The sequence below is a fragment of the Haemaphysalis longicornis genome, unplaced genomic scaffold (assembly GCF_048455015.1).
Source record: "Haemaphysalis longicornis isolate Haplotype H1 unplaced genomic scaffold, Haemaphysalis longicornis Haplotype H1 scaffold_12, whole genome shotgun sequence".
Lineage (NCBI taxonomy): Eukaryota > Metazoa > Arthropoda > Arachnida > Ixodida > Ixodidae > Haemaphysalis > Haemaphysalis longicornis.
The window spans coordinates 82,424,653-82,441,987 of NW_027526225.1; the positions used below are offsets into that span (position 1 = coordinate 82,424,653).

General features: G+C 53.0%; 1 protein-coding gene across 1 annotated transcript; it reads left to right on the forward strand.

Moving 5' to 3' along the window:
- Window positions 1-5,221: 5,221 nt before the first annotated feature.
- LOC144161702 (uncharacterized) lies at window positions 5,222-7,805 on the forward strand. Its single transcript, XM_077692323.1, has 4 exons — window positions 5,222-5,332; window positions 5,781-5,948; window positions 5,999-7,090; window positions 7,185-7,805. The coding sequence occupies exons 1-4, from the start codon at window positions 5,222-5,224 to the stop codon at window positions 7,803-7,805; spliced, it is 1,992 nt and encodes a 663-aa protein (XP_077548449.1).
- The last annotated feature ends 9,530 nt before the right edge of the window (window positions 7,806-17,335 follow it).

Consider the following 17,335-nt stretch of genomic DNA (forward strand, 5'->3'; position numbering starts at 1 on the left):
ACGCTCAGCTTCGGCTCGTGTCGGGAAGGCCAAGATGGTCTCGCCGTTTGGGCGGCCCGTGGCTTTACGTCGCACGTAGACACAGTCGGCGGTGAGGTACGGGAAGCCCCGAAAAAAGGCCAGGATATCGTCCACCTTGCCTTGGTAGGGCAGGCCGCCCAGGAGAACCCTCACTGCGCCCGCCATTTTCGAACGGTAGGAAATGGAGAATGGGCTGTTGAAGGGCCAATACGCGGCAGGCTGGATTCACGCAGGCGACAGAGAAGGGACTGTACCGGGGTGGCGGAATCGGAGGCGAGTCGGTTTGGTGGACGCCGAAGGGGGAACCCGGCTGGCCGGAGTGAACCACGGGCACAGGTTCCGTGACCAGCTTGTTCATGTCGTCAATGGAGCATTGGAAAACCTCGGTTCATCTTGGCTTCCTCCCCGTCATAACACGGCGGTGAAGGTACATGGTAGCCAGGAAGGCTGCGTCGTCCGAGTTCAGTTGGACGAAGGCCTCGCCCGCTGGATGGCATGCGGGCCCCTTGCAGGGCGATCGAATTATGGAAATGGCCCATAAACTCCAGCACTGTATTCAGCCGGGACCGATAAGGCAAACGTCGCAAGCGCAGGCAGTTCTTGCGGGAAGACCGTTGGGGTGCGCAGGGCAACATTTCAACCAAAGGCTGTGGCGTAAACGGTGCTGTGAACGAAAGCGGCTCCGTTGGGAATACCGCGAGTAGGCGGCTTCGTTCCGTCAGGTGGTGGTGAAGTTCCGTCAGGTGCTGACGCGCCCGAGACCCTTTGTTGCTGTCTATGACGATTCGTCATCAAAAATGCACGCATACCCACCAAGGAGGATTGCCCAAGACGAAATTTGTTTATCAAGTGAATTTAATTAGCTATGACGAAAATACGGGAAATACGGGAAAATACGTATGTACACTCATTCATTTCGGAATCTCGCCGTCTCCCGTGCTAGCCTCCAGGTGGCCATACCGGGCTTTCCCCGAATCCGATTATGATGATGGTTAATTGTACCATCTTTGTAAAGGGGTAATGACGTGTCGTATCACCAAAGAACCTAATATATCTAACCTAATATATATGGTTTATCCTATATCGCTGCTCTTAGGGTAGGCTCAAAATAAATTTTGTCGGTTGCAGGGGGTAGCTGTCCAAGGCAATGCATCTACCGTTGTCTGCTCTTCTTCCACCAGCATTCCAATATTCTTTTAGTCACCTGTAGAGCCTTGAAGCTAGTTTGCTCCCTTTGTGCTACCCTTAAATCCCAGGGCTTCGGCAGCCGAATATTTCCCTCTTGAAGATTTGGATGGATATACTCACATTCCATAACTAAGTGCCGCATAGTTTCCGTATCTTTTCCGCAGACGACGCATACCTTATCATTTTCTGTATACTTGCCCACAAAGTTCTTAGTTCTCATGCAACCTGCTGTAGCCTCAAAAAGCAAAAGCACTGCCCTTGGAATTATCGTAGAATGAATGAATGAAACAAATCTTTATTAAAAAATTTTCCTTTCTGATTACCAATTTTTTGGCCCTGTACATATCTAACAACGTTTTATCTTCCATTTTTTCTCTCGAACGAAAGCCCAGGAAAAAATACTTAGGCTGCTTCAACGAATACGTTTCCCCACTTAACGAAATTGCGCCTAATGTACCCGACCCAGTACTCCGCTCTGTGTCAGTTTTGTGGCGAACCTGGCACACTCTACCATATGGTGTGGGGTTGTCAGAAAAACCCCAAGTTGGACCGAATTCCTCGTCCGTCTTATGAGCAGCGGGAGAGCGTGTTGTCCAGTTCCAGTCCGGAATACCAGCTTCGGTTGGTTGAAAGAGCTGTCGCAGCTGGCGCCACGAATGGGGTCCTGCAATGAGGACACCACTACACATTTTTTTTTGCTAATAAAGAAGTTTATTCTCTCTCTCTCTCTCTCTCTCTCTCTATATATATATATATATATATATATATATATATATATATATATATATATATATATATATATATATATATATATATATATATATATATATATATATATATATATATATATATATCGCTCTCTCTCTCTCGCTCTCTCTCTCTCTCTCTCGACTTATTTGTTTCTGGCTGCCTTGCTTCTTTTTTTGTTACCTTGGCTCTCTCTGATTCTCCACTGTTGTTTCTGTATTTCATCGGTAGCCTTCTAGTCTTCGTTAGCCGCAACGTGTCCACGCTTTTCATTTATATAGGTACCTAAAAACATTATCTGTCCCCCTACGTTGATCCATTGCTCTCAACCTAACTTCAAAACATGTTTTAGTCTGCGCTTCTCGAACTTCGAACTTCGAAGCCCAGCCCATAAATCCCTGCACTGCATCGTTAGTTGTTCACCATTCCCACCTTACAAACAGCCTACCATTCTCTGGTGCCGCTCAAGGCATGATACAGCGTCTGATATTAAGCAGAGGACGTCATTCGCAACTCTGAGGCCCGGAACCATTACTCCATTCCAAATTCATCTCGCTACTTCGTATTTGTTATACCCTCCCAGAGCTCTACGCTTCATTATAGCTGCGTTTCGCTTTCCTTTACTCGTAAGTTGTAACTTGTGAGCTCTTATGCTTATTCACACTCCCAAATATATTCCTCAACTCTGGGTAATTCGTCATGTTCGCGAGCCATCTGTTAGCGCAGCGCACATCGTTTTCTTTATTTTTTTGTTTCGCGTTATGCCTTGAACAACCCATGCAGGTGCTCTGTTTTTTTTTTCGCGTTTATCTCACACGAGCGCCATTCTTCACGCGTTGTTTCATTGTCTCCTTGGCCAATCCCCCTGAGTGGGTATGCGCCAGTTTATGTCCCAGTACCCCCACCACCACCACTTTCTATCGTGAAACTAGAAGAGGGCGGGTGCTACCAGTGTGCCTGAGGTTGCATTTCCGTTGAATTATGGGCACATGCATAACTTAATTGCGCCAGCAATTTTAGTAGTTTATACGAATTGTGCATAGACAGACTGGCAGGCTGTCACCTTCAAGGACCCCAATCACGGGCAGACCCCAATCACGGGTTTTCATGACCATCAAATTGTTGACATAACGTATACTGCTTCCCAATAGCAGTGTATACGGCTGTTCTTCTAGACTTTCATTAATTCGAACTGAGACCGCCTCCCTTTGCAGTTAGAATTACCGATCGTTCACTCATAACATACATAGTTTGCCTTCGACTATGACTTCGATGAGCCTTTTAGACAAAGGCGAAAAAGAGCCCGTCGAGACTACGGAGCGGACGCCACTGGCATTTCTGTAGACGTATAAGAGAGTGAGAGGAAAACAAGTACGCTCAAAGGAGGCGACATCGGTGCATGTATTCTGCAATTGCCGGACAAGAAATCGACCGTATTTTTGAACATTCAGGTAGGGCGGTCGAAGGAAAGGCTACCAGAATGAGTCTTGATTGTTTCACGGACAGTAAGACCACTCCTGGGTGCTGACTGCATTTCTGGGCCACGTGAATTCCTCTTCAGGCGATAAAGATCTCAATGTAGCGGTTGCCCATCCTGCTTAGGGGCCTCTGCTTGACTGCTCGGCTTGGAAGCTCGTGTCGGGAAGGCCACGACGGTCTCGCCATTCGTGTGGCCGGTAGCTTTACGCCGCTGGTACAGGCAGTCGGCGGTGAGGTACGGGAAGCCACGAAAAAAGGCCAGGATATCGTGCACCTTGGCTTGGTAGGGCGGGCCGCGCAGGAGAGCCCTCGTAGCGCCCGCCATTTTTGAACCGTAGGAAGTGGAGAATGCGCTGTTGAAGGGCCAGTGCGCGGCAGGCGGGATGCACGCAGGAAACAGAGAAGGGACCGCACCGGGTGGCGGCATCGGACGCGAGTCGGTTTGGTGGACGCCGAAGGGGGAACCCGGCTGGCCGAAGCGAGCCACGGGCACAGGTTCCGTGACCAGCTTGTTCATGCGGTCGATGGAGCAAGGAAAACATCGATGCATGTCGGCTTCCTCCCCATAGCATACGCGGTGGTGAAGGTACATGGCAGCCAGGAAGGCTGCGTCTTCCGAGTCCAGTTGGACTAAGGCCTCGTCCGCTGGATGGCATGCGGACCCCTTGCACGGCGACCGAATTATTGAAATGGCCCATAAACTCCAGCACTGTATTCAGCCGAGACCCATAAGGGAAACCTCGCAAGCGCAGGCAGTTCTTGCGGGAAGACCGTTGGGGTGCGCAGGGCAACATTCCAACCAAAGGCTGTGGAGTAAATGGCGCTGTGAACGAAAGCGGCTCCGTTGGGGATACCGCGAGTAGGCGGCTTCGTTCCGTCAGGTTCTGAAGCGCCCGAGACCCTTTGTTGCTGACGATGACGATTCATCATCAAAATAGCGCATACCCACCAAGGAGGATTGGCCAAGACAAAGTTTGTTTATTAAATGAATTTAATTAGCTATGATGAAAATACGGGAAACGAAGTGAAACTTTAAGGAAACGAAAGGAAGTATAAAAGAAAAAATAACATTGCTCGGGAAACTTAATTCTTCTAACGTTCTTTGATGGCGAAGAAGAAGAGGGACTTTATTGAGAAAACATTTGTGGACTAGCTTCCTAGTCCGGAAGTCCATGAGTAATCCTGGCGGTGGCGACTTGTTTAACCAAGAATGTTCTGATGTTGAGAGGCGCAGGTGGTGACGACGTGACGTCACAGGGCGCCAGCGGATTCTGCCACGCATTACGCCACGCTTCCCGAGATGCATCGCGAAGTGCGTCACGCCACGGATCACGCCACCGGCAGATGACGTCACGAATCCCGTCTCACCACCCCTCTCGTCGAAAAGTTTATTCTAGTAACGTTGTCTCGTCGTGCCTCGAGCAGCGCTTCGCGCGGCCCCGGAAATGGCGGCCAGCAGCCCCGAGAGGGAGCGAACTGGACGGACGCCCCGACGGGAAAGGCAAGCTGGCGGCTCACGGGAACAAGAGTAGTAACAAGTTCTGCGAGCAGCTTAGAGCGGCCTACGAGACGCTGTCGAAGAAGCTGGCGGAGATGGAGAAGAGACTGTGGAGCCTGCAATCGCAACCAGAACAGCAGCAACACCAGAAACAGAGGCAAACGAGACCAACGGTCATAGAAGAGGCCGTTTCGTCGGCGAACCAAACGTCGAGGCAGAAACCGAGTCAAGAGAGGCAGCAGAAGCACGTATCAACAACAAGGGAAGGAGGCAACATCGCCACCGGCGATGGAGGTCGTCCGGGACGAAGGAGGCGAAACATCAGAGGCACCCAAGAAGCGGTCACGAACGGCGACGAAGCAGAATTACGAAGCCCAGCTCGAGAGACTGACGGCCACGGTAGGGAACATGGCGGCGGCGTCGAAGCAGCCGTTCGCGAGACTGGAAGAAATGATCACCGCAATAGCGGTATCTCAGAGGAGCTTAAGTGAGTGGTTCGATTACATGGAGCAGACGTTGAAACCCATGGTACGAAGTCCGGTGTTTGCGGCGCAGTTCGTTAATCACCCGTATCTCCAAGAGCAATTGAAGCAACCACCAGCGCAACAACCATGCCAAGGCGGTCCCATTGCGCAGTGAGATTGATAGCGGCGACGGAGTCGCTCACGATCTGACAGTGGAACTGCCAAAGCTTCGGCAACAAGAGAGCGATGCTTCAGCAACACGTAAAGGGTGCGTCAAAGAAGCCGGACGTTATCATGGTACAAGAAACGGTTGTGACGGACCCGACCCTGCCGGGGTACAGGACACGTCTGGTCGGCGCGGGGTGTGTACCTTCGTTACGAAGGGTCTGACCGCCGCGGAGCACCAGCTGAGCAAGGGCAAGAAGGACAAGGGCGAGCACGTGTGCCTCGAGATCTCGCCCGGCAGGGGATGCAAGAAAGGGTTGTTCGCGGTGAACGTGTACAGCAATCCCAAAGACTACGGCCAGAAATCCAAGACCCTTCTGAGAGCGGCTAGCAACCAAGCCACTTTAACGCTCCGCATCACTCGTGGGGCTACAAGAAAGACACGGCCAAAGGAAAAGACCTCATGTACGACGCGACGGAGCAGGGGTACACGCTCATAGCGAATCCCAAGAAACCCACGCGTACAGGCCTCACTTCGCTTCAACGGGACCCCACACGGGATCTAACATTTGTCAAGAACGGGGGAGATGTGACATGGCGCAACACCGGCAAAGATCTGGGAAGCGACCACTACATCTTGCAGGTCGAGTTGATCGGCCGCGGGGGTCACGAGATCGAGCACAAGTGGACGGACTGGGACACCTTCCGTAAACAGAGGAGGGACGGCCCGGCGGCGCAAAACATCGCAGACATAGAAGAGTGGACGGCGGGGATAAAGGAAGAAGTCAGAAGGACGACCAAGAAGATCGAGACCCGCGAGAACGTCGCATGCGTTGATAGTAAGCTGGCGCATCTGCTTGAAGTAAAGAAGTCGATCAAGGAGCGCTGGAAGAAGCAGCGGTGGAACAGAAAACTGTTGAAGCTTATGGCAGAACTGAACCGGGCAATCGCGAAGCACTGTACGTTGCTCTGCAGACAACAGTGGGACGAGGTGTGCAGCCGCATCGACGGCAGCCTTCACCAGGGCAGGGCCTGGTACCTAATCAGAAACTTGCTCGCCGAGAGCACGACCAAGTCGTCTCAACAGAACCGCATGGCTCGGGTCATGCACGAGGCCGAGAAGAGCCTTGGCAGGGACGAGCTGATCAAGCGTTTAAGTGACAAATACCTACTGGATACAAAGACCGAGCAACACCCGGAGTATGCGGGAGCTCCCAACGACAAGTTGGATCGATACATCGCGACAGCCGAGGTCGCGACCGCCCTGAGGGAGCTGAACACCAGGTCGGCGGCGGGACCCGACGGGGTGTCGAACAAGTTAGACGCTGAAGAACCTGGGCGACCCGTTGATCGAGGCGTTGACGCGGTACTACAACCAGGATTGGCGAAGCGGCAGGCTGCCGAGCCAATGGAAGAAGGCGAAGACGGTGCTGATCCCGAAACGGGGAAGCCGCCGAACATCAAGAACCTAAGACCCATCTTACTGACGTCGTGCGTGGAGAAGGTCCTCGAGCACGTGTTGGCGATGGCAAAACTACCTCGAACAATAGGAACTGTATCCGGAGTCGATGATCAGGATCCCGAGGGGCCTGAGCACTCAAGACGCGATGTTGCCGCTGTAGAAGATCATCAAGAACGAGACGAAGGACAGCAAGGTGATCCTGGGCCTCGACCTCCAGAGCGGCTTCGACCGGGTGAAGCACTCGGCCATCCTGGCTCAGGCTTCGCGGCTCAACATGGCAAAGAAAAGCTACGACTGCACCCGAGACTCTCTATCGTACCGCAAGATCGCGTTGCACGCGGGCCAGAAGTTACAGGAGAGAGGTGTCGGCAGCGTGGGCACGCCTCAACGCTCTGTGATCTCACCGCTGCTGTTTAATGTCGTGATGTTACGGGTCGCCGAGGCGGTTTCGAGCGTCAAGGGCGTGAGATACACGATCTACGCAGGCGACCTTACCCTGGGGACTACCGGCGGCAGGGACGCCGGTATAGAGAGGAGGTTGCAGAGGGCCATCGAGGAACGGCTAGGCGGAACAGGCCTGCAGTGTTCGCCGTCCAAGTCCGAACTCTTGGTGTACTCGCCTCGCAAGGCGGGGTGGCAGCCGCCGCCCTCAAGGGAGTGTGATCGCCTAGAGCTGATCACGAAGACGAGCCAGAGAATGCCCGAGGTTTCGGAGATTAGAGTGCTGGCCATGCTGATCAGCAGCAACGGTAGCAAAGATAAGCTACTGAGGAACAGCTAGCAACCTAGAAGGCGAGTACCCTGAGGCTGATCCAGCGAGTGTCAACCAAGAAGGCGGACATGCACGAAGAAGCGCTCACAAGGCTGGTGCAGTCCTTCGCGATCAGCCACGTGGCGTACACGGCGGCGTACCACACGTTGACGCAGACCTTCAAGGATAAGATCGACACCATGACCTGTAGAATGTACAAGACGGCACTGGGATTGCCCAAGTCTACGAACACCGAGAGGCTGTTGCAGTTGGGCGTCCACAACCCGGTGGACGAGATCATCGAGGCGCAACTGGGAGCGCAGCGAGAGCGGCTGGCGGCGACCAAGACGGGCAGAAGCATCCTCGAGACCCTGGGCTACGGCTACCGGGTCACAGGGACACACCTCCAGGAACTCGACGAGAGGGTTCGCAAGAACGTGCGGGTGAGCCCCATCCAGAGGAACGTGCTCCCGGAGCACAACCAAGAGAGAAGACGCGCGAGAGCCAAGTTTCTCGTCGAACAGTACGGCGGGGACCCGCGAACGAGGTACGTTGACGGGGCGGAGTACGGGCAAGGAAGATACGCGTTCGTGACCGTGAATGCGAGCACGGAATGGGTATCAAAGTCGGTGAGCGCAAAGTGCGAGAACGCCACCGAGGCCAAAGAGATCGCCATAGCCCTGGCGATGTCTGAGGGAGGTTTCGACACGAACCTGAGCGACTCACTAGAGGCCGTCCGCAACCTGGCAAGAGGTTCAGTGAGCGGCAAGGCGACAAGAATTATCGAAACATCGGGAGTTCGAGACGGAAGACAAGTGGAGGTCAGATGGATACCTGCGCACGCGAGCAAGAGAGAGAGAGAGAAAAGACTTTATTGAATGTTCGCCGGCAGGAGGGACGAGCAAAGGCTCCGCAGAGCCAGCCCGTCTCTCGACGCTGCCTAGGGCGTCCTCGAAGCATTGCCCCGCAGGCGTCCGCCAGTTCGGCGCGCGAGGGGCCTTCGGGGATGTCCCCTCGAGGCCTCCGTCGGTGGCCCACAGGGAAGCGCGCTATGACACACCGCGCTCCCAACGTGGGCACTCGTCCTGAGTGATGAGTGGTGGACGGAAACAAAAGACAGAGCCAGAGGCTACGGCGAAGCACTGAAGACCCTACTTCTGGCCAGACGAGCGTACCCGCCGCCCCACCGGGCACTGGGCCGCGAGGAGGCGATACATTTAAGACTCCAAGCGGGGTCGACAATGTCGCCGGCCTCCTTACATCGAATGTACCCGGACGAGTACCCGAGTGATCAGTGCAATGTGTGTTAGAAAGGACCGGCCAACCGGTGACACATCATGTGGGACTGTGCCGCCGACCCAGACGGCGCGAACTTCGAAGAGTGTCCGGAGGAACTCCAGAGAGCCATTGAATCTACAAGCAAGACAGACCAGTCATGGGCCATCCAGCAGGTCTTCGCCGCGCTCGAAAGGCACGGGCTCCGTAAAATGGGCTTGTGACGAGTAGGGTCGCAGAAGGCGCGACGTCAGGCCACGTTTTGGTGGAGCCGTAACCAGGCTCCTGCCTACTGCAGGAGTTATTCTTGTTTCAATAAAGTCCTTTCCAGTCCAGCCCATGGTAATTCGTCTAGTTTACGCGCCATCTGTTAGCACAGCACGCATCTTTTTTCTTTATTTTTTGTTTCGAGTGATTCCTGGAACAGCACCGTGCGGGAGCTGTTCTTTTTGTGCTCGCGTTCACCTCACGAGCGCCATTCTTTACCCGTTGTTTCTTCTTTTGCTCCTCAGATATTAATTCTCGTTATTGTGTGCGATTAATTAGCTGTTTGTACCGCTTTAATATCCCTTAAAATTCAGCTCTTTTTCGCACATTTCGTTTTTGGTTCCTTTCCACTTAATAGAAATCCCCCTGATATGGTCCCTGGTCATAAGGGATTATGGCTGAATGAAGAAGCAGATCTTTAGCGCGGTCATCGCTAGACGGCCCTCCGATCGACGTCCGTCCGTTTCCATGTATAGTGGTCAGAGCAAGGATACGTCGATATCAACGACTGGCGAGGTGGAAGGAGGGTGTCGTCACCTCTGTCACGTGAACGGATAGTGAGGTTGTCTTGACCACCTCAGAGAGATGGACGCAGGAAAGCCGTTGATGGGTTTGACAAAACACACATTTAATGCACACTTCGAAATCCCTAACGCAAAACACTTAATAAATCAATTGCACTCAACCAATAAGCAATCCAACCCCTTACTAAATATTTCAAAACACTATTCACACCAAAACCCAAAAAGTCTCCTCAATAAAGTTCTACCAAATTCGTCCTAATACCCTCATTAGTAAACAATACCACTGTCCTCAGCCAAGTCTCTACTGCAACTACTTCCTAGTTGTGTCCTACGACAAGTGTCCCTAATAGACTGGCCTAATAGACGTGTCCCTAATAGACGTGTCGCACCCCAATTGCGTGGCCGCGACTCAGTGGTAGCTGTCGTCGTCTCTTGTTGATTCCGGGGTTCGATGTGCGCGCTCGTTCTTTGGGCGGCGTGGGTTCCGCGCGTCCTAACGTTTCCCCTGTGACTGCCCCCTGGTAGCCCCTGCCGTTGGAGGTCCTATGTAGGCCTCGGCACGAACGTAGCCCTTCGAGGCCGTCGAAGCGAAGGTCGACGGAGCGTGGACGTTGGCTGCAGGTGCCCGACGGCCGCCGCTGGGGCCACGAATACACCGGTTCGTGGTGCTCCAAGGATGCTGCGCCGATGCGAAGTCGGCCCGCTCCGCCCAGGCTTGGTAGCATAATCGATGGCCTGGCCGTGTCCCCATGGTTCGTTCTTCTTGTTGTTGTTCCTGCTGACTCGGCACACACCCACGTGGGGGGTTGGCCAGGAATCGGGCGTGAGAAGGGCTAATGCACCCGCTTAAAACACCGGAAAATATTATAAACCTAGCTATTTATACGCACAAAGAGAAAAAATAGAATTGGTTGAAAGTTGTAAGTCCTTGAAGCTCACGTGCTCCTTCCGCCTCCTGGTTTCGTGCGTCCCGGTTTCTTGCCAAGCCCCTTTTCTTTGTGAGCCCTGCTTTTAACCCCTCTGGGCTTGATCGCGGCACACTCTGATTGGCTTCTTGCCTTTTCGTGCCCATATTTCGTCATGACGTCACTTGCCTCCTGCGCGGCGTTGCCTGATTGGCTGACCAGTGCGCTGCCATATTTGACCATGATGCCTCGAGGTTTCGGCGCGGCGTTCATACATTGGTGCGCTCCTGGCGCGCCGTTCGAATTGGCGTTTCTTTGTTCTTTTTCTTCCCTTTTTGGGGGTTTTTGATGCATCCCCTCTCAGGGGGTGCCCTTGAATCATGAGTATCTCCCTTGATGATTATGCACGTTTGGCGTATGCGTGAAACTCCCGATGTTGCGAATCTCGACAATGCGAGGTTACTTTAACTAGCTCACGTTGTAGAGTTCCACAGCTCAACTTCTATATGCACCGCGGTGGTCTCACTTCCACTAGTCGTTGTGCTCTTTGAAATGAACCTGAAACCATAGAGCATTTTTTCCTACATTGCCACGGTTTCGCATTAATGAGAAGCAAATACCTCGCGGAGCCAATTCACCGACTTGGACTAACCTTTTCAATACCGGTCATTTGGTGCCATTTCGCAAGGGCTGACAGGAATTTGGTTGCAGCCGTCCACACCTATGTCTCAGAGACATGGCGTCTAGCCTTTTAGCCACTCTTCTTGAGTTTATTTCAGCTGTACACATACGAAAGAAGGGCTTTTTCTTCCAATATCTCACTTCTTCCAATATCCCTTTGCTTCTAAAAATCATATATTTGTTGTGCGATTACCCTCGTCAGTTTTTTTCTTCCAAATCTTCGTTTCCTAAATCGCGCACAGTAACCCCAATAAAGCTCCCGATGCTGGCAAGTCGCCCATGTGGTAATGCACCATAAACAAAGGAACAACAACAACACCTGCTATCGTGAAAACTAGAAAGCGGGTGCTACCAGTGTGCCGGAGGTTTCATTTCCATTAAATGATGGGCACATACATGACTTATGCCAGCAGTTTTGGTAGTTCAAACGAATTGTTTCAACTTTTTGGCCGGGAGGCTGAATCAATGCATAGACAGACTGACAGGGTGTCACCTTCAAGAACGGAAGGCAGACCCCAATCACGGGCTTTCACGACCATTAAATTGTTGACATAACGTATACTGCTTCCCAAATGCAGTGTATACTGCTTTTCTTGTGGACTTTTGTCCGCTGAATCTTTCATTTATTAGAACTGAGTCCGCCTCCCTTTGCAGCTAGAATTACCGACCGTTGACTCATAAGACATAGTTTGCCTTCGACTATGGCTTCGAATGAGCCTCTTAGACAAAGGCGAAAAACAGCCCGTCGAGACTACGGAGCGGACGCCAGTGGCATTTATTTAGAGGTATGACGAGAGTGAGAGGAAAACAAGCACGCTTAAAGGAGGCGACACCGGGGCATGTATTCTACAAAAGAAAAGGACAAGAGATTGACCGGCATTTGTGAACATTCAGGTAGGGCGGTAGAAGGAAGGGCTAACAGAACGAGTCTTCACTGTTGCACAGACCGTAAGACCACTTCCGGGTGCTGACTGCATGTCGGGGCCACCTGAATTCCTCTGCAGGCGATAAAGACCTCGATGTAGCCGTTGCCCATCCTTCTTGGTGCCTCTGCTTGACAACACGCTCAGCTTCGGCTCGGGTCGGGAAGGCCAAGATGGTCTCGCCGTTAGGGCGGCCCGTGGCTTTACGTCGCATGTAGACGCAGTCGGCGGTGAAGTACGGGAAGCCACGAAAAAAGGCCAGGATATCGTCCACTTGGCTTGGTAGGGCAGGCCGCGCAGGAGAACCCTCATGGCACCCGCCATTTTCTAACGGTAGGAAATGGAGAATGGACTGTTGAAGGGCCAGGCGGGATGCACGCAGGCGACAGAGAAGGGACCGCACCGGGTGGCGGCATCGGACGCGAGTCGGTTTGGTGGACACCGAAGGAGGGAACCCGGCTGGCCGAAGCGAGCCACGGGCACAGGGTCCGTGACCAGCTTGTTCATGTCGTCGATGGAGCATTGGAAAACCTCGGTTCATCTTGGCTTCCTCCCCGTCATAACGCGGCGGTGAAGGTGCATGGTGGCCAGGAAGGCTGCGTCTTCCGAGTCCAGCTGGACGAAGGCCTCGCCCGCTGGATGGCATGCGGGCCCCTTGCAGGGTGATCGAATTATGGAAATGGCCCATAAACTCCAGCACTGCATTCAGCCGGGACCCGTAAGGCAAACCTCGCAAGCGCAGGCAGTTCTTGCGGGAAGACCGTTGCGGTAAGCGGGGCAACATTCCGTCCAAAGGCTGTGGAGTAAACGGCGCTGGGAACGAGAGCGGCTCCGTTGGGGATACCGCGAGTAGGCGGCTTCGTTCCGTCAGGTGCTGAAGCGCCCGAGACCATTTGTTGCTGACGATGACGATTCGTCACCAAAATGGCGCATACCCACCAAGGAGGATTGGCCAAGACGAACTGTTTATTCAGTGAATTTAATTAGCTACCACGAAAATGCGGGAAACGAAGTTAAATAAAAATGAAACGAAAGGAAGTATAAAAAAGAAATAACATTCCCCGGGGAACTTAAGTCTTCTTACGTTCTTTGATGGCGAAGAGACACTTTATTGAGAAAATATTTGTGGGGTAGCTTCCTAGTTCGGAAGTCCATGAGTAATCCTGGCGGTGGCTAATGCTTCCTAGTTCGGAAGTCCATGAGTAATCCTGGCGGTGGCTAATGCCTGGATGCCTTGATGTTGAGGCGTATGCTGGATAACACGTTTCCCTAAGCTCGCGGGAAGGGTTGAAAATGGGGGGGGAGTCTATGTTTCAGTCGGACTCCCGGGCGATGTGATTCGTCGTAATGTGTTATCTGGCATTTTAAACAAACTTGGTTGGCCGGTGGGAAAGGTCCTCCCACCTAGTATTTAATATTGTGTTATTTGCTGAAAGCGCAGCGATATATAGGTGCGGAGTATACCTTAGGACCGCAGTCCGTCCGTGTCCGTGCGCTTAGCATTTACAATTGCTAAAAAATACACAGGCACCGGCTGGATTCGAGCCTGCGTCTGGTATACCAACGCTGTCTGGTGACTGGCTCCAGACAGCGTTGGTGCCAGTCGTCTTACCCATTGGGATACGACCATGACTTAGTACCCGAGAGTCAAACGGCTTACTCCTTCGCCTGTAATGGTGCGGAGTCCCTAAGGGCCTCCCAGTGTCCGTCCGCGTCCATCCGTGCGCACACCACCATCAAGCGAAAATCACGCGAAATTCCATTTGAGCCGTGAGTTGCAGTTTCATTTAGGGAATAATCAAGGTGCAACTCACGGCTCGAATCGAATGACGGTAGGGTGATGATGATGAACTTTGATGATGTTTGATTTCGAGTCCCCGTACTCCGTACCCTCGCCATCATCCACGGAGTGGAGATGCGGCCATTTTTATCAAAAGTTCACTACTTCTACCTTCCACTTCCATATCTTTCTTCGCTGTCGTCGCTTTCTCTTTAACGTAAATTACTTCATCCGGCTTCTTTTCTGCCCAACCGTATCTGTGTCTCTTTCTTCGGTTCCGTTTCTTCGTCTTATAGCGCTAATTACGTCAGCAAGCAGAGTGGTAGCTTCTCCAGAATCATGGTTCTGCACGGCTGATGGGCACCTGTAATACTCATGCGTCGGGCCCCTTAATGTTCCATGCGGCACGCTCTATATTCTTCAACCTTTACTTTTCCAATCCATAGTTTCATGAATTTTGTGAAGCAGGCACATTATCTCTTCAAAGCTTCTTGTTTCTGACCAGCCTCCCAAGTGGGCATGAGCCACGAAGAAATGAGTAAATAAAAAAAAATTAGCTCCAATTCCACGCTGTGAAGGTAGCTGGAAAGCAAAGCTGTAAACGACACCCACAACAAGTGCCCAAGCGTCGTCATTTTGAATTCACACACGTGGTTCTACAAAGAGCGAAACCAGAGATTCGGCCAACCGTTACCTGGGGGGCGGCGTCCCGAACGCTGCAGCAGCGTCGGCCACGGCCGGACTAGAGCGGCGGACGTTGTCGCCGTAACCGAGACGTGGGTCCGCAGAAAGAAAACGCAGAGGAGCGTCTTTCGAAGGGTGAGACAGCGGAACCTGTAGCCATTCTGATGTGCTAGGCCGGGGCTACACCACCGCGCGACACAAGCGCAGACACCGAAACAATTCGGCATGTGAGCTTAGTGATTCCCATGAAAACCGATTTAAACTAGTTAGTTTAGCAAGTTTGAGAATTGCGAGAAAGCTGAGGAACTCTTATAACCGCTATTTATCAGAACCAGTTGCTCCTTTCGCCTTTATCAATACCTGTTTAAACACAACCGAATTGGTATTCACCAATTGAGAAAATGGGGTCCCATTATTGGCAAGCGGTGCGCTAAAGGGAGAGTTTCTCTAGCGGCCAGATGTCTGTACGTGGTCTCTTCATTTCGTTTTCCCGCCCTGCAAACCAATCCTTAGCGTATCTTTGCTGTACGACCACTTAATTCCGTCGGGTCCGGGTTACCCAGGAGATGCTATGAGAGAGAGAGAGTGGGCAACTTTATTGAGTTGCCTGCAGAAGTAAACACTTCCTCCACGGAGGGAGGGAAAATGGTACTACAACGCGGCCTGTACGTTAAAGATCTCGACTTCCTGCTCCCAGAGGCCGAGCGTCCTCACTACTCCCGGGGACTCGAGAGGGCCTCCGCCCCTCTTGTCCGCGGTTTCGTTCGGCCGCTGTCATTCCAGGGCTGCCGAGACCAGCTGGACGGCCTGAAGCTGTTTGTCTGGATCGTAGCACCTCGTGGCAGCTTCTAGTTGCGGAGGGATCGTCGTCATCTTGTTGGCTTCTGCCGTCCCAGAGGATGTGAGCCGCACTGGCTCGCTCCTTAGAGCACAGTCCACACAGGTCACTGTCGTACACGCTCGGGCACACGTGTTTCGCTAGCACAGGGGTAAGCAGGGACCCCGTTTGTAATTGTCTGTATAGCACGGCCTGATTTCGGGACAGGCCCGGATAGGGCGGTGGCATAGTCTGTCTGTTCAGGCGGTACCATTTTACGATTTCGTTGTTGGTGGTCATCTTGTCTTTAGCACTGCACTGGGACTCGTCACACTCCGAGTCGGTCAAGAGTGCGGCAGCGCGGTTGGTAAGTCCGCGCACGACCGCGTTGGCCGTCTCGTTGTGGTTCGCGTATCCACGGTTCGACACTGCACTGCCCATGTGGGCCGGAAACCACTTAATCACCGTTGCACTGTCGCGTCCGACGGCTTCAGCTTTGCGCAATATGCGCGCAGCCTCACTGCCCACACGTCCCTTGGCGTCGTTTTTCACCGCTGTCCGCGTGTCGCGCAGCACTATGGTGCACCCGGGGTCGGAGATGGCCAGGGCGATGGATACCTCCTCTGCCCAGTGCGCGTCTGGGGTCCGGACGCTAGCTGCGGTTCGGGTCGCTCCCGTCGGCGCGTTGACGACCATGCGTATTCGGCCGCGTCCACGTATACCGCGCCGTGATCTCTAGCGTAGAGGTCCACGAGGGCTTTTGCCCGCGCGAGCCTGCGTTCCTTGTTGTACTCAGGGTTCATGTTCCGTGGGAGGGGGCAAACCGTGAGTTTCCTCTGTTCGGGATGGGTGCGTCCATGTCGTGTGTGGCCGAGGGCGTTCCGAGGCCGAGGTCCTGCAATATGTGTCTGCCCGTTCGGGTTGTAGAGAGGCGTTATTGTTGAGTCGTCCTCTGTGCTTCTGCTATGTCGTCCAGTGTGTTGCGTAAGCCGAGTGCCGCGAAGGCTTCGTTGCTCGTGCTGCTAAGGAGGCCAATAGCAGAATTGTAGGTCTTGCGTATTAGGGCATCTATCTTATTACGGTCGCATGTCCTCTAGATGTGGAATGCGGCGACGTACGATATGTGGCTGACTACGAATGGCTGGACGAGTCGAAGCAGGCTGGCTTCCTTCATTCCCGCCCTTCGGTTGGATATCTTCTTGATTAGTCGCATTGTGGCGGCCGCTTTGCCGGTGAGCTTGCTGCCCGTATCCCCATTGACTCGGTTGCGTTCAACGAGGAGCCCGAGTACTCGGATCTTCATGACTTCCGGGATCACGTGGTCCCGTGCCGTTGTGATTGTAATCGTGGGTCGTTCGGGTCTGGTGTCCATGTTCATGCGCTTCCGCTCGGCTCCCTTTGGCATGATTACGAGGAGCTCTGATTTGGCCGGTGAGCATACAAGGCCTGTTCCGTTCAATTGAGCTTCCCCTAGTAGCACAAATTGTTGCCGCAACGTTTCTGCCGTGTTGCCAATGTTGCGTAACGTTAGGCAACGTTACACAACGTGGTGACAATGTTGCCGAATGTGGGCCAACGTTGGACACATTCAACAACATTCACGCAACGTTTACAAACAACATCTAGGCAACGTTGCCCGTATGCACGTTTTTTCACGTTGCAGCAATGTTGCCAAATGTGGGCCAACGTTGGACACATTCAACA